The sequence below is a fragment of the Petaurus breviceps genome, unplaced genomic scaffold (genome assembly GCF_028583685.1).
Source record: "Petaurus breviceps papuanus isolate PSGF00001 unplaced genomic scaffold, PetGlider_PUasm1.0 207, whole genome shotgun sequence".
Lineage (NCBI taxonomy): Eukaryota > Metazoa > Chordata > Mammalia > Diprotodontia > Petauridae > Petaurus > Petaurus breviceps.
The window spans coordinates 13168025-13192201 of record NW_027185850.1 but is presented as its reverse complement, the minus strand read 5'-3'; the positions used below and the strand labels follow the sequence as shown (position 1 = coordinate 13192201).

General features: G+C 46.1%; 2 protein-coding genes across 6 annotated transcripts in view; one reads left to right on the top strand and one right to left on the bottom strand.

Annotated features, from left to right (window-relative positions):
- Positions 1–13560: 13560 nt before the first annotated feature.
- Positions 13561–20545, top strand: LOC138164908 (ubiquitin carboxyl-terminal hydrolase 1-like). Of its 2 annotated transcripts, XM_069092866.1 has the most exons (9): positions 13563–13657; positions 13827–14018; positions 14124–14250; positions 14340–14447; positions 14970–15130; positions 15855–16537; positions 17193–17363; positions 18098–18299; positions 18874–20545. In XM_069092866.1, exons 2-9 carry the CDS (start codon positions 13849–13851, stop codon positions 19613–19615), a joined length of 2364 nt encoding a protein of 787 aa, XP_068948967.1. In that variant the 5' UTR covers positions 13563–13657; positions 13827–13848; the 3' UTR covers positions 19616–20545. The 2 variants fall into 2 exon arrangements, with proteins under 2 accessions (XP_068948968.1, XP_068948967.1); XM_069092867.1 differs by lacking the exon at positions 14340–14447 and having other exon boundaries at positions 13561–13657.
- Positions 20546–23736: 3191 nt separating this feature from the next.
- Positions 23737–24177, bottom strand: part of LOC138164907 (dedicator of cytokinesis protein 7-like) — a 324437-nt gene continuing 323996 nt past the window's right edge. For all 4 annotated transcript variants that reach the window (XM_069092865.1, XM_069092861.1, XM_069092862.1 and 1 more), the window contains one exon: positions 23737–24129. In XM_069092865.1, coding sequence (XP_068948966.1) covers positions 24087–24129 — 43 coding nt within the window. In that variant the 3' untranslated portion in view covers positions 23737–24086. The remainder of the gene's footprint in view (positions 24130–24177) is intronic.

Here is a 24177-nt window from a genome sequence, read left to right as displayed (position 1 = left end):
AAGTACATTCATTTGTTCAATCACAGAGCACAAAAAAGTCAAAAGTTCCCCACCCTTGGATCACAATTGAATCTACCCCAGAGTTACAACAAGCTTAAGCACAGCACTTAATACCCAGAGAGAGGTCTTTTCTTCATCTTGACCCAAGGCAAATTCTCAGCAATCTTTGTTCCTGGGGAGACAAAGCTTAGCAAGGTCACAAGATACATTGCCAGTGTCTTCATTAATTCATTCTCTGTCTGCAGAACAGTCCTAGGACCCCTGAAAACATTAGCAAAACCCTCTTTCAGGATTTCTGTAAACATGCAACAAGAAAATCCTTCTTCAGGGCTTCTGAACCAACAGCAAGGTTCCAGAACCTCTGCAACAACAGCATTGGCCTTCACCAGTGGACAGAATTCACTCTCTGTCTGCAGAACGGTCTCTGGAGCTCTGAACCAACAGCAAGGTTCCAAGACCTCTGCAACAACAGCACTGTCTTCCACCAATGGACAAATCTGGCAAAACAACATCAAAACAGACAAAGTACCAGCATAACAGCCATGTCTCCTCAGTCTTTGGCAGCTCTGGGTGGCAGCTCTCAAAAGCCCTGGGCAATTCAAACTGGCCCTCAGCAATCCTCTCCGTCTCTCTCTCTGCCTCCAAGATGCTGCTTCCAAAAAGTTCTTCTGCCTCTCTCTTCTTGTGTCTCTCTAAATTTATGTCACCAGCTCCTTTCAGTTCAGCACTCTCTTTTCACGTCAACAAGTCCATCCCATAAGTGGGATTCACAAGCTCTGGGTTTTAACACAATCAATCCAAAAACCAAGCCAATACAGGGGGATCTTTAAATTCCATTACTATTACAAGCAAATATTCCTTTATGAAAACTCCACTGTGTTACACCAACATTTACTATATTAGAAACTAAAACAAACTACTGTTGTAGTTTCCAAGTCTCCATGACCCCATTTGGGGTTTTCTTGGTAGAGACTCTGGAGTGGTTTATCATTTCTTTCTCCAGTTCATTTTACAAGTGAGGAAACTGAGGCAAACAGGGTTAAGTGACTTGCCCAAGGTCACACAGCTAGTTAATGTCTGAGGCCGGATTTGAACTCATGACTGCAGGTCTAGCACTCTGTTCACTGCACCAACTAGCTGCCCTGTAAAACAAACTATTATGAAAAAAGTTTTCACCTCACAGGCTTCCTGAAAGGATTTTGGGGACCCCTGAAAATCTCCAGACCATACTTTGAGAATCATGGTGCTAGGGCACAAAAACTTCAAACAAATACAGAAAATCATAAATATTACATACATTTTTGATTGACTACAGTTCAATAAAAATGAAAATCAGTAAAGACTTCTGAAGAAAGTATTCACACTTGGAGATTAAACAATTTAACTTTTTTTAGTTTTAGTATTAATTTTCCCCCAATTACATGTAAAAGCAATGTTCAACATTTGTTTTTAAAATTGAGTTCCAAACTCTCTCCCTCCCCACCCCCCTCATTGAGAAAGCAAACAATTTGATATAGGTTATACATGTGTAGTCATGAAAAACATATTTCCATATTAGTTACATTGTAAAAGAAAACATAGACCAATATAAAAACCCAAGAAAAATAAAGTTTAAAAAGTATGCTTCAGGCTGTATTTAGATTCTATCAATTCTTTGTCTGAAAATGGACAGTATTTTCATCATAAGTCCTTCAGAGAACAATTTAAAGAACTAATTAGTCAAAAAAACAAATTAAAAAAAGAATAATGTTAAAGAAATGAACAAATCTTTGAGATACAGTCCCAGCAGTTTTTAGAGGAAAGTTTATATTGCTATAACATAATATATGCTCAGCAAGAAACAATGAACTCATGAATTGGGCAGACAACTACAAGAAAAGAAAAAAATTCTATAAATTTTTTAAAAACCTAAGCATAAAACTAAAAATTCTGAAAAATATCAAAGAGAAACAATGGGAAAAAAATAAAATATGTATTAAGAGCTTACCAAGTGCTGGGCACTGTGCTAATTTATTCTTTGGATACAAATATATACAATGACAGTCCCTTCCCTCAAGGAGCTTAGATTCTAATATGGGAAGAAAACACATAAAGGGGAGCTGGAAAAGGAAGGAAAAATACACATATATGTAAAATGTGTGTGTATATATGTGTATATCTACATACATATAACTACCTATATACACATACATACATACACATGTGTATATGTGTGTATATATGTGTAGATAGATAGATAGACAGACAGACAGATAGATAGATAGATGATGGAACAGTCATGGCCCCAGGCAAGATAAGGCAAACTCTGACCTATCAGTTCACATAGCACACCCAGGCACATAGTAGATGCTTAATAATGATGATTGATATATTGATTGATGGCATTCTGCACTTTCCAGAAATTTCCAGAGAAAGGTGGTAGTGGTGGTAGTTGGTCAATGCCAGGTAGGAGGAGAGGGTTTATCTAGAATAGAGGTTGCTAGCTTCAAGAGAAGCCAGGACCCTCCAAAACCAGAGAGGCCTTCTTCATTGTCACATTCCATTTAATTCAATATAAAAAGAAATATCAAGTCTATCCTAAGAAAGGCACTGTTCACTACCTCTTTGCTCTCCTCTCCTCCTTACGGTTTTTCCATCAGACAAACATTTTTAGAATGAGGAAGTAAATTATATTCCCAAAGCAGTAATTCAGTTATTTTTGCAATTATCAGTCACTGTTTATTCAATGCCTAATGATTAAAAAGCCTGTGAGAATGAGTCTTACATATGGAGAGAGTCTGTAAAACTACTTGAAACAATCAAAGACATTGTGTTAGACTGGGTCACACTAAGAAGTTTGTATTAAAGGGAGCCACTAAGGGGGAAAAAAAGATTCTGAGCATCTGGATTGGAGGGGTTGGAACAAAGGGCGGACCAAACTGCCACAGAGAAACGAGCTATCAAAAGAGTCATTGGCTTCACAGACATCTTGGAGAGAAGAACCCAGGCTGAGGTAAGTCCCAAGAAATGATCAGGTCTTTCCCCAAATTCCACTCCCAATTATGCCAATCTATTCACATGTTTCATAATATCATCTGCTGTTTCATTTCACAAATGTTCCCAGTTACAGGAATTTTGCTTCAGTCACAAAAAGGTCAGATTTCTAATATCTAATGAATGTAAGATTCGAGAGATAATTTTCTTAACTGAGGGTTTCAAGCAAAAGTGACTGATTTCAGAAGTTTTCATCCAAAAGAAATTCCCTAAAGCTGAAGGGAAAACTAAGTGAACCTTAACGGGTCTGCTCTTTCGCCTCAAATGAGCTAATCCCTGTAACCTGGGAAATTTCTAATCCTGTGTCTGGCACAGGATTCCCCATCATGAAGGCACACAGAATATGAATGACAGCAGAAGCAGGAGAAAGGTCTGTTTTGTCTTCTGAAGTGCATGCATCTCCAAGGACAAGGTTCAGACATGTACACAGAAGAGAACATTGTAATATTACGCCATTTCTTCACATTTCAATTCCCCCAGTAATGCAGGCATGGATCAGATGTGCCATCAAAACAGATAATTTGAAGAATGCTAAGGACAACTCTTTACTAGTAAAATACAGCTTGAACATTAATCAATAGTCTTTGAACAGAGAAAACGTGCAACTGGACCAGAGACTTTCTGGTGGCACCTTTTTGGGGCCATGGACCCTTTGGCAGTTTAGTGAAGCTTATGGATCCTTTCTGAGAAACATATTGTTAAATGAATTTTTAAAAACGCGTAAGAGTACAAAGGATACCAATTATATGGAAACAGTTATCAAAATAATATATCTTTTAAAAGTTCAAGGATGCTGGGTCAGGAAGCCCTGAATTGGACTATTTCTTATTGTTAAATTACTTCTACCATAATGAAAGCCTTTTGTGGTGTCCCTAGAAGTATCATTAAGCAAATATTATTTTTCCCCAATATATTATCTCATTTGTTCCTCGTATGACACTGTAATTATTATCCTTATTTAATAATAAGGAAACTGATGTTGAGAAAGATTAAATGTTTTGCTTAGAGTCATACAGCTAGTAACTGAGATGGGCTTTGAACTTAGACTCTCCCAAATCCACCCTAAGCATTCAACATCCCTGTGAGGTGTAATAGAAGTATGAGGGGAGGTGGGGGTGGTGGTGGAGTGGGACTAGCCAATGAGCTCAGTCCTATATCATTAGCATTTATTAAGACCATCTTCTCCATTTAGTGAAAACACAATCTTTTTCTGCAGAACTCTGTCACAATTAAATCACTTTCAATGTAATTTATCAGATGGGTAGTGTTTTGAAGAGTTTTCCCTATATTTTGTTCTTATGGAATCATATTTCTACAGCATAATAATAGCTGGCATTTTTTTGGGAGGGCAACTGGGGTTAAGTGACTTGCCCAAGGTCACATGGCTATTTTTGTGTTAAGTGTCTGAGGCTGGATCCGAACCCAGGTCCTCCTGACTCCAGGGCCAGTGCTCTATTCATTGCACCACCTAACCACCCCTAATAGCTGGCATTTTTATAATGCCAAGTATTTTCTAAATATTATATCATCTACTCTTTAACAATGCTGAAAAATGGGTGCCCTCGTTATCCCCTTTCAGAGAAGAGGAAACTGAGACAGATAGAGGTTCAATGGCTTGTCCAGGGCCACTCTACCAGCAAGCTGGCTGAAAGCTCAGGTCTTCATGATTCCAGGGCTATCCCTCTCTCCACTGCACCACCCAGCTGCCTATAGCCCAGCTGCCTGTAGCTGCATATTGAGAACATTTAGAAATAAACCTTTTTCCAAACTGTCATCTTTTCACTGCACCTTCTGAATGGTCTTCCACCAAAAACAGAACTTCAGTCAGGTGCTCGATCCATTTTGGTCACAGCCCTGTTCTTTTCTAGATAGGTGAGCCTGCTTGCTTTCATCCAAGGTGAGGCATTGGCGTCAGTGATGTCCAGGTAAGCAGGGCTTTCTGCTACTCACTTTGACTTGTTAGCCAAGCGATTCATCTTCCCCCAACGTGTCCTGGGCTCTTCCCCTCTGAGCACAATGAAGTAAAGTGTCTTCCCTCTCAGTTTCTGAAGACTTCACAGAGCATGGAGATTATTTGTTCCCTGAATGTTGTCTATACCGAAGCATAGTTTTCTTAATTTATTATTTTTTTTTGGTGTGTGTTTTCTTTTGCAACATGGCTAATATGGAAATGCATTTCACGTGACTTCATAGGTGGAAGCAATAGCATATTGCTTGTCTTCTCAAAGGGTGGGGGAGGGGCAGGAGTGAGGGAGAAAATCTGTAACTCAAAATTTATAAAATTTTAGCATGTATTGGGGAAATATTTAACAAACTAAAAATGTTTTTAATAAATGAATGCCTATAATTTACTGGTGCCTTTTCCTATGGCAGTTCATTTATCATTTATTCAATTTCTCTTTCTGAGACCGAGCTGGTTAGGTCAACTAGTTTGTTGGCTTATTTTTTTAATCACTTAGGGTATTTAAAATTGTTGTAGCTATCCATCCATTTTATTCAAATATTAAGTTCGTTGCCATTAAACTGGGCATAAGTTTTTGATCACTTTATTTTCTCTTTTTCCATTGTGATTTCCCCTTCTTGTTCTTGATTTTCACTATCAATTTTATTGATCTTTCAAAAAACTATTGTTTTGTGGAAGCATGAAGTGCTAGTCAATAAACGTTTATTAGATGCTGACTATGAGCCAGGCACTGTACTAAACTTTGAGAGTATTTCAAGATACAGAAAGGAATAGTTCCTGCCCTCAAGGAACTTGCAGGCATGTGTGTGTGTGTGTGTGTAAAACACACATATAAATGCTAAAAAAAAAAGGGGGGGGGGACAGAGAGAGGTACCCAATGAGAAGGCATGATAAAGAAATCAGAGAAGTCGCAATGTAGTACAGCCAGAAGAGAAATGAGATGTCTTGAGTTGGAGTTCTCTCCTTAAATGAAGATTTGGAATTCATGGCCCCATCCTCCAATCAGAGAGGTAGAGTACACTGAAGAGGTAGAATTCCAAGACTGATAAGATTTTACAGAATGATGCTATTATATCAACAATGAGCTTTCTGGGGCATAGGGAGAATCTGTCAGGGAAGGCCCAAAGTAGTGCAGCCAGGTGAGAAAAGAGTTAAAGGCCTCTTTAGATTCTATTTAAAAAATAAAACAAAACATTTTGCTCAATTATCAAGCATTTTTCTCTTTCCTATCTCCTGTCTTTTTCACCCAACCACCCCTGGGAAAAAAGAAAAACAAAATCCTTGTAACAGATGTTGAAAAATTCCCATATTGGCTATGTATCTCTGGAGGTAGATAACATTTTCTTTCATAATTCCTTCATAGTTGATTTAAATAGTCTTATTACTCAGAATAGCTTAGTCATTCATAATTACTCTTCAAACAATATTGCTGTACTGTAAACAATGTTCTCTTGGTTCTGCTCCTTTCACTCTGCATTATTTCATGCACGTCTTTCCCTGTTTTTCTAAAATCAACCTGTTCATCATTTCTTACAGCACAGCAGTATTCCATTACAATCATATGTCAGAACTTATTCAGCCATTCCTCAACTGATGGGCATGCCCTCAATTTCCAGTTCATTGCTACTACAAAAAGAATATAAGCATTTTAGAACATGTAGGTTCTTTTCCTTTTTCCCTGATCACCTTGGGAAACAGACCTAATAGTGGTATTGCTGGGTCAAAGGCTATACGCGGCTTTATGACTCTTTGGGTGTAACTCCAGATCACTTTCCAAAACAGCTAGATCAGTTCACAGCTCCACCAACAGTGTATGTGTCCCAACTCTTCCACATCCCCTCCAATATTTGTCATTTTCCCTATCATTTTAGCCAATCTGTATATGATAACCTTTTAATATAGTTTCTTTGCTTATCTTTTAGTTAAATTTATTTTAGCTTTAACTTTGAGATCATGCCTTTTTTTTTTTACATCAGCTGAAGCATAATAAATTCTACTCCAGCCCTTTAGTTTTACTTTATGTGTATTTTTCATTTTAAAACACATTTCGTAGAAACATTTTGTCAGGTTCTGGTTTTGATCTTTTCTGCTGCTTCTGTTTTAGGGGCGAGTTCATTTTATTCACAAAGTTATAATTACTAGTTGTGTATTTCCCTCCATTCTCTCCCCCCCCCCACTGTTTAGCCTTCTCTCTCTTTTTACCCTACCCCTCCTCACAAGTCTAGTTTACTTCTGACCACAGCCTCCCTAATCCCCCTACCCTTCCAAGAGTCCCTCCTTTGCCTCATTCCCATGCTCTCTTATTTCTGTGTAAATTAAGAGGCCTTTAATGCCCAACTAGATGTATATGTTATTCCCTCTTTAACCCAGTTCTGATGAGAATAAGCTTCCCAACTGCCTTCTCCCACCCCACCCTCCCCTCCACTGTAAAAGTTCTTCCACTCATGCCACTTTGGAATGACATAATTTGTTCCATTTTACCTTTCCTTATCCAATTTAATTTTTTAAGATCATCCCATCATAATCAACTCAAACCCAACCTCTCTATCTATATATACTCTTTATAACTACTCTATTAACATCCTTAAGAGTTACAAATATAATTTTCTTTATTAAATTCCTTATCATTAGTCTTTGATGTTTGTTCCTCCTGATTCTTGTATTTGAAAGTCAAGTTTTCTGTTCAGTTCTTGTCTTTTCCTCAAAAATATCTGAAAATCCTTTATCAAATATACATTTTTTCCCCTTTCAGGATTACACTCAGCTTTGCTGGGTAGGTTATTGATTGCAAACCCTTCTTTGCTTTTCAGATTACAATATTCCACACCCTATCATCTTTTAATATAGAAGCTGCTAAATGTTGTATTATTCTGACTGTAACTCCACAATATTTGAACCGTTTCTTTCTTGCTGCTTGTGATATTTTCTTTTTGATCTCAGAGCTTTGGAACTTAGTTATAACATTCCTGTGAGTTTTCATTTGGGCAATTTTCCCTAATAAAGTCTTGAAGTATAATGTCTAGACTTTTTATCATGACTTTTAGGTAGCCCAACAATTCTTATATGATTCCTCCTCTGTTTTCTAGGTCAGCTCTTTTTCTAATGATGTTTCATATTTTCTATTTTTTTTTCATTCTTTTCATTTTATCATTTCTTGATGTCTTATGAAGTCATTAGCTCCCCTTTGCCCAATTCTATTTTTTAAGGAGTTATTTCCTTAAGTTTTTGGATCTCTGTAATGGGAATGCAAATTTGGAAGATCTTCCTTGCCCCTAGGCTAAAGTGCACCTGGAGCCTGGGGTGGGAGGCTTGTTTTTCAGTAGATACTTTCTGATTGGCCAGTGGGTCCAAAAGGTTGCTACATTCTCTGAGCCAGGAGAAGGCTATATAAGCCCTGATGTGAGGCTTTATTTTGGGGGCTCACTTTGAGAAGTGTTCTGTGATTTGATCTGTATTCTGGGAAGCCGTTGTCCAGGGCGCCCCCCCCCCCTTTGAAAAACACAGATGTTGATTGGGTATGGATGTAATGGCTGGACAGTTTGGAAAGCTGTCTACTTGATCTGTTTCTGTCTTGATAATTCTGCCTGTATACTTTGAAGTTCGGGGTGCTGACCTTTTCCCCTGAACGAGGTAAATGATATATGTCTGACTGATTAAAGTAAGCTTGTTAACCCATTTTGAGTTGCTTTCCTTTAACAAAGCAGATCCAAGAACCTGTGCTTGGCAGCAAACCCTGAGGACACTTGGGGTGCTTGCTGCTACAATCTCTATTTCCAATTGTTCACAATTTTCTTGCATTACTCCTTCTTTCCCCCAATTTCTCCTCTACCTCTCTTATTTGATTGTTAAAGTTCTTTTTAAGCTCTTTCAAGGATTATTTTTGAACTTGTGACCATTTTATATTTTTCTTTGAAGCTTTACAAGTAGCTGTTTTAATTTCATTGTCTTCTTTTGAGTTTGAACCGTGATCTTAATAACTATCTATGGTTAGGTGCTTTTTCTGTTTATTCATTTTTTTAAAAAACATCTTATTTCTTGGCTGTTAACTTTATGCTAGGTGTTGAGCTCTGCTCCCACAGTGTGGGAGAAAATGTCTTAGGCTTTCAGGTTGCTATTTTCTGACCTCTATCTGGGGTTCTTTGACTTTTTGGAGCTTCCAATGTGCTATGATACAAATCTCTATTCTTTGGGCTTCTGCCTTACTTTATGACTTCAAGGACCCCTCTCCAGCCCTGAGATACAATCAGGGTTCCCCACATTCTTGCCACCAACTTCTCACTATGAACAGTCCCAGGAACAGCGCCAGACTCCATTCTGCCTCTGTCCTGGAACTGAAACCAGGGCCTCCATTCTCCTGCAAGTGACCATGGTCAGTCCTCTCCACTCTAGAACTGTGGGATTGTCCTGGAGCCATGAGGAGGGCACTACCCTTCTGCAATTGTATTCAGTGGAGTGTGCTTGCTCCTCCTTACCTGTCCCACAACTTGGGACTGTCTGGTCAATGTACTGGGGCCCCACAGTCTTCCCTTGATCAGCCACTCAAACCATTCCTCCACCTCCGCACTGTATGGGGTAAAAGTTGCTGAAGCCTTGGCTACCCTGACATAGCTGCCCCCAAGGCTTACTGTGTGTTGACATGGTACGATTTGCTCCTCACTCCTAGTCAGACCACCACCCCACGGGTCAGTGCTTTCCTAACAACACCTGAAGTTCTCTTAAACTGGACAATGCCTTTACCCCAACTTTTTATTCTTCCTGTCACTTTAAAATTCAATTTGAGGCATTGCTTTAAGTTATTTGGAGGAGAATTTGGGAGAACCTGGTAATTTCCTAACATTCTGCCATCTTCTTACAATCTTTCTGTATGCTTAATTTTAAATTTTGTTTTGCTGTTGTTTTGTTTGGCTGCTTTTAAAATTTATCATTTGAGGCACAATATTTTCTGCATTTTTATTATGAGAATCTTGCTTCCAATCTATGTCTAAAGAAAAGCACCTTTAGAATTGCCATACTATTGATAATTGTGGTTGATGTTGTGATTGCTTCTACTTTGTACTGTTTGATCAAACTTTTTAGTGGTTGAAAATATTCTGGCATTATAGAGCAACATTTTTGGGATATGAGAATATTTGAAAAACACTGTCAATTTATGGATCAGTACCTACAAAGGACTACAGATATATGTAACAGAGAATTTGTTTAATGAGGATATCATAGACTTCATGAAGATGAGAGTAACAGAATTGGGGGATCATAGGAAAGCATGGAGAGGACCACGGTCAAAAGCATCTACTTAAGATAGGCTCTGTTCAGAGTCAATTCTACATTTGAGAATATTTGAAAAAGTCTAGACAGGTTGCTGTGCTTGAGAAATGACTTGCAGTACTTCATTGGAGGGACAGTAGTTAACACTAATGAAGGGGAAATGCAGTACAGCAATTGAGGTCTGGGTTTGAAAATGGGTTTGGGATTTTTACCAACAAAGAATAACCTTTTCCAGCAGAAATCTCTTCGGGTGATGAGGTACTAGAGTCCACGGCTGCTTCTTCTATCACCACCTAGATGTCCAAGGAAGCTGAACTTCCCCAATTCAAACAGCAATGTGGCTGCAGAGAAAAAACTCTGAGTTCCACCATGGTGGACCAAGTCACCTCACTAGTATGTTAGTTAAATGGTGCTGAGGTCCCCAGAAAGGCACAGAGGAACCTGCCCAAGTTCCAAGGCAGCTTCTTCCTTTTGTAGTCTCCCACACAATGCCTCTGATCGATTTGAGATGTAACTCAGTTTTAACTGTGTCAGTGAACAAAGTTCTCCCTCTTGTCAGGCACCCAGTCAAAATGGAATGACTTCAACAGAGCTTGGCACTTATGGGGCAGGGGAGGGACACACAGGACTCAGCTGAGCAGAGCAGGGGTTCCCACACAGTTGACCTTCTCCGGAAAGCCTAAAGGAGGGGCCAGGGTGATAGCAGCCTGAGGGCAGCACGAAGCTACTCTGGTATCCACTGGCCTCCAGGACAGTCTCCTTCCTTCCTCAGTGAATTCAGTGCTTGGCACAGCTTTTCTGCCACGAGACAAGAGGGCTTCCTACTCCTTGACTCCACCCCAGGCCTTCATCTTGCCATGACCCACGATAGTGCCACATGTGTGACTTCAAAAACTATCTCATCTGGCCATGAGATTTCCATCCTTCTCATCCTTCCTGTCTTTGCCTCCATGTCTTGGCCCGAGGCACCTGCCATCCTTGTAACTTGACCCCCAACCCCTAGTTCCCTGTTTGCTCCTGTCCACGCTGCTGAAGGAGGTGAATAAAAGCCAGAGCCCTGCGAAATCCATCTCCACTGGGTCCCCCGGCCAGCGGAGCAGGTGCTCAAGCCCCGCGCGGGGCTTCACTTGGCCGCTGCCCAGCTTTCATGACCCTGTGTACCCCCTCTCTCCCAGAGCCACCCACCTGACCACGCAAACCTGTCGGCGTGGAGAAGACCTGAAACAGCCACACCGCTCCGCTTCACAAAAGGGCCGGAGGGGAGATCTTGGCCTGGTCTCGGCTCTGTCCTTCCCAGGCAGGCCTGCTGCCCATCACATCCTGCACGTGGGGTCTGGGCCCTGCCTGCTTCATTCCGCTCCAGTCTACATGCTTCTCTCTACCGCGCCCAGCGGACAGGCATCACCTGAATGGAGGTCTTCTCGCTCAAGGAGTCCTGCCTTTTACCAGGGGTCTCCGGGCGGCTGGGCAGCCCAGTGAACAGAGCACCGGCTCTGGAGCCGGGAGGACTCAAGTTCAAATCCGACCTCTGATGCTTTACACAAAAAGACTAGCTGTGTGATCTTGGGCAAGTCATGTAACTTTGCCCTACCTTCCCCCCTCCAAAAAGCAAAAAACCCCAGAAAACAAAACAAAAAACCAGCGGTCTCCTGGGGACAGAGGCCTAGCAGCAGGATCTCGGTGGCAGCATTTTTGTTACTTCTTTTGCCTAAGCCGCCTCCGTCTCCAAAATGGTCGCGCTCAAGCACAGCTGCACCAACAATGCACTAGCTCGCTTGCCCACCCGGCTTCCCAGGCTGTCACTCCTCTCATGGGCTTCCAGGGCCTGCACTTCTGTCTCCTGACCCCTTGCCCCGTCCCCACCTCACCGGGCCCCTCCCGCTGCCCGCCCGGGGAGCACAGAAATAGGCTCCCCCTCCCTGTGGCACCGCCCCGTGCCCTCAAGGGTCGACAGCTCCCAAGCATTTATTAAGCGCCTGCTGGGTCAGAGGCGGTACTTCCTTCTCTAAGAGGTGACGTCACTAAGTCGGGGTCAAGGTGCAAGGTGTCCGAGTGTGGCCGAAGCCCAGCACAAACGGTCCACGTGCCCGGGCGGGGCAGATAGGGCCTGACTACAGGGCGCTTACAGTCTAATGGGGGGAGGGGAAACTACTGCCTCCGTGAGGCCCCCCTCCCTCCCAGACCTCCCAGCGGCCCGACGAACGGCCAGGCCGGCATTTTATTCCGAAAGGAACAGTGGAAGCTTCCGGGGCAAGTAAGGGAGTTCGGTCTGGGGAAAAGCCGGAACTGCTAAGAAGAGCCCCAGACAGCACGCCCCCTTCCGCTTCCGCCCAGGCTAAGCCCCGCCCCCGCTCGGCCACCGTCCTTGCGGGGAGGCACGCGGCTCGGCTGCCGTTTTATTTGAAATCTGGTTTCCCCGGTAACGGAAGTGGGGAGGGGATAGCTAGGGGGACGCCAGGGCCAACGTTCCCTCCCTTCCCCTTCTTCTCTGCATCTCTCCCTCAGTCCGAGGCTCATGGCTCAGAACTAGCCAGTCCTAGCCCGCGCCCACTGGGAGGCACCGCCCCCAGAGCCCGATGCCGGGGCGAAGAAATCGAGGAACTAGAACGCCAGGGGGCGGGGCGCGCGGCGCCTTTGGTATGTTTCCAAAGGCCTCTCCGCCTTGATTGGTTAACACCGTACCGCACCGCCCCTCCGCTCCTGCCCAACACCTCTACAATTGGCTGCTCGGGGCCGCGCCGGAGTTCACTTTCTGTCGCGGATTGGCCGGTTTCAGTAATTGGCGGCAGGCTCAGTCCACCAGGGAGCTCCTCCCCGCCTCCCTGCGCTCTGGGCCGTCTCCCGACCCGTACGTTTCCCCTTCGTCCCGCGCGCTCAGAGCCGGTGGGGGCGGGGAGAGCGAGTGCCCGCGAGAGCTTTGGCGGCTCGATCCCGGCGGCCAGGCCTCGGCCGGCACGCGCGCGCCCAGCGAGGACCCCCCCCCCCCCCTCCCCGCGAGCTGCCCGAGCCGCCGCCTGCGCCCTTCGAAACCGCCCAGCCGCCCGTTAGGTGCCCGGGGGCAGCCGCCGTTCGAGCCGGCCCCGGAGCCTGGGCGCGTCGCGGGGGCTAGCGGCGGCGGCAGGGCTGGGCTGGGCCTGCCGGGGCCCGAGGCCGCGGAGCCCGCCCCGGCGTTTCCGAGCGGCGCCTGGCAGGGTCGCGGCGCCCGGCGGGGGGGGGGGGGTGGGGGGGGGAGGTCCTGGCGCTGCGGAAAACGCGCCAAGTCTGCGCCGGCGGCGGCCGCGTCCGGACCCCGCCGAGCCTCCCGAGCCGCGGACCTCCGCCCCGCCCGGGGCCCCGGACCCCCGCCCGGCCCCGCCCCGGGGATGGAGCCGCGCCGGCGGTCGCTGCCATGAGCCAGTAAGCGCGCGGGCCCCGCGGGGAAACTGAGGCCGGCGGCCGCCCCTCCCCCAGTCGAGGAGGCCGCTGCCGGGGAGGGGCGGGGGCGCCGCTGGGAGTGCTAGCCCCGCCCCCCACGTGGGGGGGGGGAGCGCCGCGGGCGGGGTCGTGACCTGTGGGCGCCCTGCAGGTGCAGCGGGTGACGGAGAGAGATGCCCGGGGTGGCGCCGAGCGAGAGCCAGGGCGCGGCGGCCCGCGGCAGCCCCAAGAAGAGCCGCTTGTCGCTCAAGTTCTTCCAGAAGAAGGAGGCGAAGCGCGCCTTGGACTTCGCCGAGGCGCCTGAGGCCGAGGAGCGTGGCGGGGACTGCGCGGGGCCGGACGTGTGCGTGTCCCGGCGGGGCCCGGAGTGGGGGGGGGGGGGGCGGGGGCGGGGGCGGGGGGGGGAGGGGCGGGCGGGCCCCCCGTCTGCGCCTCCCCCCCCCCCCAGGGACCAGGTGGTGCCCGCGGCCGCCGCGCAGCCCTCGCCCCTCGGCTGCGAGAAGCGGGAGAACCTGCTGCCCTTCGTGGGGCTCAACAACCTGGGCAACACCTGCTACCTGAACAGTGTCCTGCAGGTGAGGGCGGGGCCGGGCGGGGCCGCGCGGGGGCGGGGCAGGAAGGGGCGGGGCGCAGGTGACGGAAGGCCTGCCCGCCCTCGGCGCAGGTGCTCTACTTCTGCCCCGGATTTAAGACTGGAGTGAAACACTTGTTTGACGTCATTACTCGGAGGAAGGAAGCCGCGAAGGAGGAGGCCAGCCCGGGGCCGGAGAAGGTGAGCGGCGCGCGGTGGGCGGGGCAGGAGGGGGCGGCCGCCTTGGCACGAAAGCCCAGTGCCCCGCGGAGATGCAGCTTTGTGCGCAGCCGGCGAAAGTGGGCAGTGTGATTCTGACCTCCCGGTCTGAGCTGCCGGGGAGTAAGGCAGCGCAGCTTATCTGGAGTGTGGACTTCCTTGGTCCTCCTGGCTCTGAAGCCCGCTGCCATGCACGTGGTCTGAAGGACCCCATTGAAAACTTTCTGTGGGAAGCAGGAAAAGATGTAGCTGTGTGGAGGAGTTGTAGCTTGCCATTGAGATGAAAGGTAAAGCGAATTCCTTGGTTTTCAGAACTTGTCCTCATTTTATTTTGGCTTCTGCAAGAAGTAGAGCTCTGAGAGATGGCTTCTTCAAAATACTTCATTTTGGATGTTTGATCCAAATTTTATCCACATTTAGTTGCTTCAAGAGGAAGAAATAAAGAGAAGGGGAAAATCCTCGTATTCATAGATAGCAGATTGGTTTATGTCTTATTTCTTGCAGGGAAATTGCAAAGAAGACAACCTGGCAAGCTATGAATTAATATGCAGCTTACAGTCTTTAATAATTTCGGTTGAACAACTTCAGGCCAATTTTCTTTTGAACCCAGAGAAATATACAGATGAACTTGCTACTCAGCCAAGGCGGCTACTTAACACTCTCAGGTACAGCCCAGGATGAAATTTAAATGTTCTCTTGACCTGGGGAGCGCAGTGAGCTGCAGTGTGTGTTAAGCATGTGCTCCAGATCCAGCCCTCTGGACACTCTTGGGTGCAAACCCCGCCCACCCCCACAGCGAAAAGCAATGTATCGGTGGTTCGGTGTAGTCAGAAAGACTCATCCCTGAGTCCAGATCCAGCCTCAGACACTGGGCAAGTCACTTTACACAGTCTGCCAGACTTTTCGCAAACCACTCGAGTGTCTTTGCTGAGAAAACCCCAAATGGGATCACAGATATTTGGACGTGACTGAAATGACCTAATGACAACAATAATTGCTAGGTTCTTACTGTTTATTGAATAGCTTTCTGAAATTTTAAAAAGCATCAACTTCAGTTGTGTGCTTCCTGAACAGTGGAAGGGGAAAAACACTAGAGGCTAGGTGCCCTTCCACACTGATTAAAAGAGAATGACCCTTATTGTTAAATCCCAACGTTTTTAGTGGCTGGCTCTTCCTTGCTTCCCCTGCTTATTTGCCAGTCTGGTACTTGGGGAGTCTTGGTTGTGATGTTTCTTTGGCCATTAAAAGGAGATGCACCATAACAGGAGGGAAATGTGTAAGGATGTTGTCAATGTCAGCGGGTGACGGTGCTATTTTCAATGGAAAGAATGGAGTTGTGTGTGTGTTAGAACAGTGACAGCCATTTGAGTGACAGCTCCTTCTTTGCAGGGAGCTGAACCCTATGTACGAAGGCTACCTGCAGCACGATGCTCAGGAGGTGCTGCAGTGCATCTTGGGAAACATTCAGGAGACGTGTCAGCTGCTAAAGAAGGAAGAGCTGAGAACTGTGCCAGCAGAAGCGTCGCCTCCCCCACTGGAGGAGAAGCCTCTTCCTCCCAGGGAAGGCAGTGAAGCCAACACCATTGAGGAGGATGGGGAAGGGAAGGACAGGTTCCCAAAGGGAAATGGGAAAAGGAAAAGTGAGAGTGAAGTGGGGAATCCCAAGAAGAAGTCTAAGCTTTCCAAGGAGCCAGCAGCATTGGAAGAGAACCAGAGGCAGACCCGGTCCAAGAGAAAAGCCGCTGGGGACGCTCGCTTGGAAAATTCTCCTGAGGCGATGCCCAGAGGTGCCGGCAGTGGAGACTGTGTCCGGCTGAACCACAAGAAGTCAAGGCTGAAACTAAACTGGCTGAAACCCACTGCCAAGCAGCCCAGCATCCTTTCCAAGTTCTGCAGTCTGGGGAAAATCACCACACACTCAGGACCCAAAGGACCTTGGAAAGAAACTGATGGCGGTTGTGAGGAGGACCCAAAAGGGGACACTGAGGGAGACTTCAGAGACGACTCTGAGGAACCTGCACCCCCAGAGAAGAGTGTGGAGGACAAAGAAATGCAGTCTTTGAGAAAGAAAGGTCAGTACTGACACCTTCTCGGGATCCACCAGCTACAGAGTGCAGCTTCACCCTCCTTGGGTGGGCACAGCCTCAGGCACTTGGGGTAGGGTGAGCAGCCCTGGCTGGGGGAGAGTTTAAGGCAGGAAGATTTGGAGGCAGTGTTTTAAAGGCTATGGCAGCAAACTCAGCACCATGGGCTCATGTCTTGGTTGTGTTTATCTAGGCATCTCTTAATACAATAAAATCCTATGAGAAAACGAACAGTTTCAGAGCTTTAATTACTTTTGGCTGCTGCCATAGGGCTCTAGGAAAAATAAGTACTGTAGTCGGGTGAGCCAGCCATTGTGCTGGTAGTGCCACCTGGACCCTGTTGCCTAGTCAGTTAAAAAGGGCCTTCAGAGATACTGCTTGAGTTGCCCTGATTTTCTGTAGATGTGCCTTCAAGGCAAGGAAAGCCAAGTCTTTGGGAATTTGTCCTAGGAGAAAAGGAAAGCAGGGTTCAATATGTAGCATTTCTTCCAGGCTGTCTGCTTAACTATGGGCCTGAAAAAGACAGGTTCAGTTGAGGTTTGCTTATGTAGCTCATTAAGATAGTTGATGAAATGTCAGGCTGGGGCTGAGCAGCAGGAGTTCTTGGGCCGGTGTTTGAGTCTGAGTTTCACCTTCTTTGTAGGGATGGAACAAGTTTGTTTCGAGCTGGTGGAGAAATTATTCCAGGGCCAGCTGGTGTTGAGAACCCGGTGCTTAGAGTGTGAGAGTTTAACAGAGAGGAGAGAAGACTTCCAAGACATCAGCGTCCCAGTCCAAGAGGAGGAATTTTCCAAGGTTCAGGAGAGTTCAGAGAGTGAGTATGATGAACAACATCAGCAAAGCCAGCCACGCTTTGCTGTTGGCTGGAAAAAGGCAGTCTAGGAATGTGTAACTCGGAACGAGCTGCCCGTTCCAGCATGCACGTAAACCAGGCTCCCCACCCAGAGGTGTCCTGGTGTCCCATGGACGGGGTCCCCCTGCCTAGTGTCATTTTATCAGTATAACATATCTGAAGAGTGGGAAGCCCTGCTCAGATAGTAACTGATGCCCCCGTGTAACGCTGTCCCTGTGGAATAACACTGTCTTCTGTGTTTTAAGTGGGGTATTAGAAGCATTGTTTGGGGGGAAGCAAGAGATTTTTGGATTCTTCTCTAGAAAAGCTAATACAGGTTGACTTTGGGGGACTCTTTGCTTTCAGCCCTTTTTAGGTCTCCCAAGTGGATGGCGAGTTACTTTTTTCATTCTCCCCCTTGTTTTAATGGTTTTCAACCACCTTCCACTTTAAAAGCATGTTGGGTGCCTTTTCTTGATTTGATTTTGGAAATTTATCAAATCTGGCATGTGTGATGTTATAGGTTGTGCTACATATGTAACAGAATATTTACCTTTCAAGAGTCATTTCTTACTATCAACGAATATAGACTAGAAGGCCCCCCACCCCATTAGCCTAAGGAAGTCCTTCCTTTCCTTTAGTGCTCGTTTTCTGTGACCTTGTCAGTGTACCCAAGAAGCGATGTGTGAGTGACCAACCCTGATTGTCTTGTGCAGTTTCTCCAGAGCCCAAGACAGAGCTCAAGAGCCTGAAGTGGGCCATCTCGCAGTTTGCCTCTGTGGAGAGGATCGTGGGCGAGGACAAATACTTCTGTGAGAATTGCCATCATTACACAGAGGCAGAAAGAAGCCTCCTTTTTGACAAGATGCCTGAGGTGATAACCATCCACTTGAAGTGTTTTGCAGCCACTGGCTTGGAGTGAGTATCAGACAGTTTGATCAAAAGCTGCCCCAAACGTTCTAGCACGTGCTCCACAGCATTCCAACTCTGCGGGCTGCCACCATTATCGGGGGAGCCAGGGGAGAGGTGAGGAGGCTTTTCACAAATGGGGACTGTTTTTCCCCATAGTGTACATGGAATATGAGTCAAAGGTCCAGAGATCACGTAAAGGACAAATGTCTCTCCATTACATCATCCTCGGCACTTGGGAGGCAGACCAGATTCTTCTTCTTTTTTTTTTTGGGGGGGGGGGGAGGGCAATTGGGGTTAAGTGACTTACCCAAGGTCACACAGCTAGTTTTTGTGCTACGTGTCTGAGGCCGGATTTGAACTCAAGTCCTCCTGACTCCAGGGCCGGTGCTCTATTCACTGCGCCACCCAGCTGCCCCCACAGACCAAATTCTTAATTTGTCCTCAGACATGAATTTGTCATGAATCCATTTGCTAAAATGCTTATTCAAGTAGTTTGTCATTTCGTACTCCAAAGAGGCACCATATGAACTATTTTTTGTCCATATGACGAATATTACACGGCATGCTTTTTCTTTGGCAGGTTTGATTGTTACGGTGGAGGACTCTCCAAGATCAACACTCCCCTGTTGACGCCCCTGAAGTTGTCCCTGGAAGAGTGGAGCACCAAGCCAACCAATGACAGCTATGGACTGTTCGCAGTGGTCATGCATAGTGGGATCACCATCAGCAGTGGGCACTACACTGCCTCTGTTAAAGTCACTGATCTGAACAGTCTGGAACTCGATACGGAGAACTTTGTGGTGGACCAAATGTACGAGATGGCTAAGCCCGACCCGCTGACCGAGGATGACACCAAGGCCCTTGCTGAAGATTATGATGACGAAGTGTCCTTCCGAGTCAGTGGGAATGCACAGCCCAGCAAAGTCCTGAGCAAAAAAAGTGTGGAAGCTGTTGGCCTTCTTGGGGGCCAGAAGAGTAGGCCGGACTATGAGTTCTGCAGCAGCCACCGAGCATCCAATCCAGAGAAGGTTATCGGGGCCTTGGCTGAAAACAGAAACCCTGAGTCCAGCAGCACAAACGGGACCCAGGAGCTGGGCAGAAGCAAGGAGCCCAACGGCCAGACAGACGCGAACGCAAATGGGCTAGAAAGCAAAGTGTCTGATGTGATCCAGAGCCTGAAAGAGTATGAGGGCAAGTGGCTGCTCTTCGACGATTCCGAGGTGAAGGTGACAGAGGAAAAAGACTTTCTGAACTCGCTTTCCCCTGCGGCATCTTCCACGTCTACTCCTTACTTACTGTTTTATAAGAAGATTGTTGAGTGAGCATGTTCTCCTTGTGTATAGAAACAGAGATCGACAGCAAAGACTCCTTGAGGTAGTGACTCATTGGCCTGTGGAAGCTCCTGGGTTATTACTGGTCTCTAGTTTTTGTATGAATAGTGAAATCTGAATGACTGAAAACCCAGTTAATTTTTAGAGTTCATTTTCCATGTTCACTAACCACTCTGCTGGAGACTAGCAATACATTAGCTTCTAAGGACAAACCTGTGTAGGTTCTGGAACAATTTGTCCAAATAGAGCTATTTAAATACTTTTTAAAGGAAGTTTTACACCTGTCTCTTGTATTGGCTTTTAAAAATAAAGTGCTGTATTTGTATTTTCCATATTTTGGAATAATTATATCTACTGCCAAAATGTTTATAGATTGTGTGGTTTTGTAAATTAGGAGGCAGCCACCTTGTTGCATTTAGTTTTATAACAAAGTTATGAAGCAGAATCCTTGCAGGCTGTTAAGACACACAGATTCTAGAACTTGCATGTTCACACTGGCGTGAATTCTGTGCCTTGGATCACTTTGGAAGGTGCATCTCAGAAGCCCTTGGACAGCATCCTTGCCCATCACTACCTTAGGAAGGATTTCATAGATATATATATATATTTATGATTATGATTTTGTACTTTAGCAGATCAGTCTAGGTTTGGACAAGAGTAGTGTGTATTTCTTCATAGTCATATTGCTATATAATTTGTAAATAGGATATAAAAATTTAGAAGTAATGACCTTTAGGGTTTTTTGTTTTTTTTTTTTAAAGCAGGGAGGGCATTCAGTTTAAAATGCTTAGCAACTATGTATACAAACGCACTAAAGTTTTGTACTTACAGCTTTCTACCCTAAAGCATCTGGTTTCTTTTCAAGAACAGAATTTGTGTACATATGTGGAATAAACATTCATAATTACCTTTACAACATTATTTTCTCGTATGAAAAGTAATATGCAAGCTTTACCAGCCCTTAAAGAATAATTGAGGACAGACGCGGTTTATTTTATGGTAACATTTTACATGAAAAATGGGGAGGCCTTACTCATTAGCATTGGGAACAAGCCAAGTGGTCAATTCAACATTACTCGTGACTTGACGGAATGAATAGTCAAACAAGGTATTTGACCACAACTGAGATTTATCTGCATAAACTTTTAAATGTATTAAAAGTAAAGCTTCCTAATTGGAGAAGACCATCATAAATGGCAAAATCTTTAGAGCTTTATTTGGACATTGCTTATTAACAGTCATGATCTAAACTGTCTCCTGAGAAAAATTATTTTTAAATTGTCCCTTAGAACATTTTAATATTTAACATCTTAAAGAAGTGATTATTTTTGTAGCATGTTTGTGTATTAAGTTTCAGAGTTAATTTGAACTATCCATAATTTCTATCAGAAGGAAGAGGAGGGCCCAAGTATGACAGAGGGAGTGCCTACTATTTTAACAAACATTGGAAGATACCGGGACTATAAGACCTGGTAGATAATTGGTTTTACAGATAAGGAAACAGACGAGAGTGAAATGATTTCTATAAGGTCACTGCTTGTTAAAAGTATTAAGCTGGGCCTAAGTGTCACCCCCTCTTCCATCTGCTGAGTACCCAGGCTGGGGGATTACTGCCCAAGCAATAGTAAAAAACCACTTGGTGAACACTCACCCTAACAAGTGGTCACCTCAGCTCTGTGCCCAACAGGCCTCAGAGGCTCCCACCACTTGTGACCCAGCCCACCTTTATTAAGCTCCAAGATTAGCTTCACCAGAAGTACCCCTGTGGTGGTCCGAGTTTTTTTGGGGAGGAGGGAGGGGGGCACTAAGAACAAAGTCTTTTCCTTTCTCCCATGTTACCCTTCAAACAATCAAAGACAGCTTTGGCTCTGTCTACAGTCCTTTCCAGCTCAAACATCTCTCGATTCAACACAGGAAAGGTACTGTCCCCGCACCATTGCTTGTGCCCCAAATTTACCTTCTGGAAGGTGGTATCTGGAGGTGGGCCCAGTAGTCTGGGGAGGTGCTGCTGCAAGCCCTGACTTTTATTCTGGGTATTATTAAGGCTGCCTAAGATTGCATGTGATTTTTTTTGGGTTTTGCTGTGCTGTTGATTTAGCCAAAATGAACAGGGACTGCATAATAACCGCAATACAAAGTAATGTGCTGTCTGAAGACTGGGTAAGGCCTTTTTTCAGTAACAAAAAGTTAGCAAATCCTCAGGGTGGAATGTTTTAAGGTTTCTTTTTCCCTTAAGGCAAAGGTCCCCTATGTGAAGGGACTGGCTTGAATCTGAAGGTAGACTTCAGAGGCATTAAGTCAGGAGAAATGAAAGCTTTAGCTCAGATCAGTTTAGAGAAGGCAGATGGGGAGGAGAGGCTGGCCAGGCTTTCCAGGGAGCGTACTTATGGGAAGGCATCCTGAGGGTCCAATGAGAAGGGGCCTCAACATCCATGGGCCCAGGCTGCCTCCACCTCTTCTCCACTCCTTTCCCTCCTTCCCCATCACAGATAAAGGAAGTTTTCAGCAGTCTCAGTGAGTGGCCCATCCTAGGGGACAGCAATGCAGCTGGGCTCCGGGAGCTGCTAGGACTGCTCGGATCCAGTCCTGGCAGCAGGCAGAGGGTGTGGGGTTTGTCAGCCTTCCACTCAGATCAGATGGGTGGCACCTCAGAGCCCTACTTACTTGGTGGATGAGGGAAATGACAAAGCTTGGCAGCTGATGGTTCAGTGGGAAGGTGTGCTGGGCCTGGAGTCAGGAGGATCCAAGTTCAAATCCAGCCTTGTTCACTTCCTAGCCATGGGCCCCTGGGCAAGTCACAACACTTCTGCCTCAGCTTCCTTATCTGTAAGAATCCCTGCTGAGCTCAGTGCCAGACCCAGAAAGCACCCTGGAAATGTTAGCTGCTACCAGCATCCTGGCCCTGCCTTCCACAAGTCATCTCTTCCCCTCAAGCCCAGATCTGAGTGGCTGTAGGAGCTTGGGTGCCAGTCAGCAGCCCTGCTACCCTGGAAGTCGGTTCAAGATGGTTTTGCCCTTTTAGACACGTTTTATAGAATCTGGCTCCTTGTTCTGGCATCACCAGCAGAGAGAAGTCATGTTGCTGAAACATTTGCTCACTCCTAGACAGAAGAAAGACCTGCTGCCCTGGGGTCAGTGAACAAATCCATTCAGATACAGGCTACCACACAATCCTCCAGACACTCCAATGTGTTCTCAGTCCAGACACGTGTTTCTTTCCTGCAAAAGGCTTAAGTCTGGATAAACTGGGAACTCACAAATGACACCTTCACTGGTTCTTCCTGACAATAATCAATTTCTCCCTAGAAAATCTTTTCAAGCTGCCAGCGCAGCCAGAGGTGTGATTTTTCTTTAAGTAACAGGCAGGACAGATTCTTTTTTTTTTTTCTTTTTGGAGGGGGAAGGCAGGGCAATTGGGGTTAAGTGACTTGCTCAACATCACACGGCTAGTTTTTGTGTTAAGCATCTGAGGCTGGATTTGAACTCAGGTCCTCCTGATTCCAGGGTAGGTTAGGTGCTCTACTCACTGGGCCACCTAGATGCCCCTAGGCAGGACAGATTCTGAAAATATATCCAGCACCATTTCACCATCATGTCCAAATGACCTGATGCTCCCTCGGGGTGACTGGTACCCTAGAGAACACTGGCACTGGGGTTTGGCTCATTGCTGACTGTCTGGAAATAAATACCCTGAAGCCAGACGCCTGAACCAGCAGAGGCTTCGGAGGCTCCAGACCCTCCCGGCCACAGCCCCTTGCCATCACGTGGGACAAAGGCCTCGCCACAGGGGAATCCCCAGGAGTTCTCTGTCACAGATGACGTCCCCGTGTGTGTGTATCATGGCTGGGTCCTTTTGCTCCTCAGCAGAAGCGGTCAATGGCCACCAGGCCTCCGGACAATCAGAGGGCACAAGTTTGGACTAGGCAACTGTCCCCTACAGCATCTCCATCTCACTAATAAGCTCCAATTATCTCTCTCCAGACAGTTCTGCTGGTCCTGTTTAGCCCTATACGGTCATCAGTCACAATTCTCATCTCAATAACTTTGGAAGCAACAGCTATGAATCCATTCTTTATCTGCCACCAAATGGGAACGTTCACATCAGAATAAAATAAGTGAAAACATCCACATATTTAATAAGTACCTTTAAAATAAACATTACTACATTAAAATGGTTCAAAAAAGCATCTGGAAAAACTCCTGATATAAATTAACTCTATGGACGTAATGTAAATAAATTTAACATTAGGTACGCTATAAATAACGGTAAAAGCATCGCATGTGCCTCTGAATCACAGCCATGGCTTTAGAGAAGCTCGTGGCCTCTCCCCGGCCCGGAGGGCAGTGAGCATCCACACTGTCCTGACCCAGGAGGACAGGCAGGCGCGCTGTCCAGACCAAGCCCCGGGCTCTCTCCGCCCATCATGCGGCTTCTTTTCAAGAACCGGGCGCCCTGGCCTCCCTAGAGCTCCACTTTGCGCAGGCTCATCCTGCTGAAGGAATCTCTGTGGGGAAACGAGGAAAGGGGATCAGAATCAAAAGTGGGAGGGTCT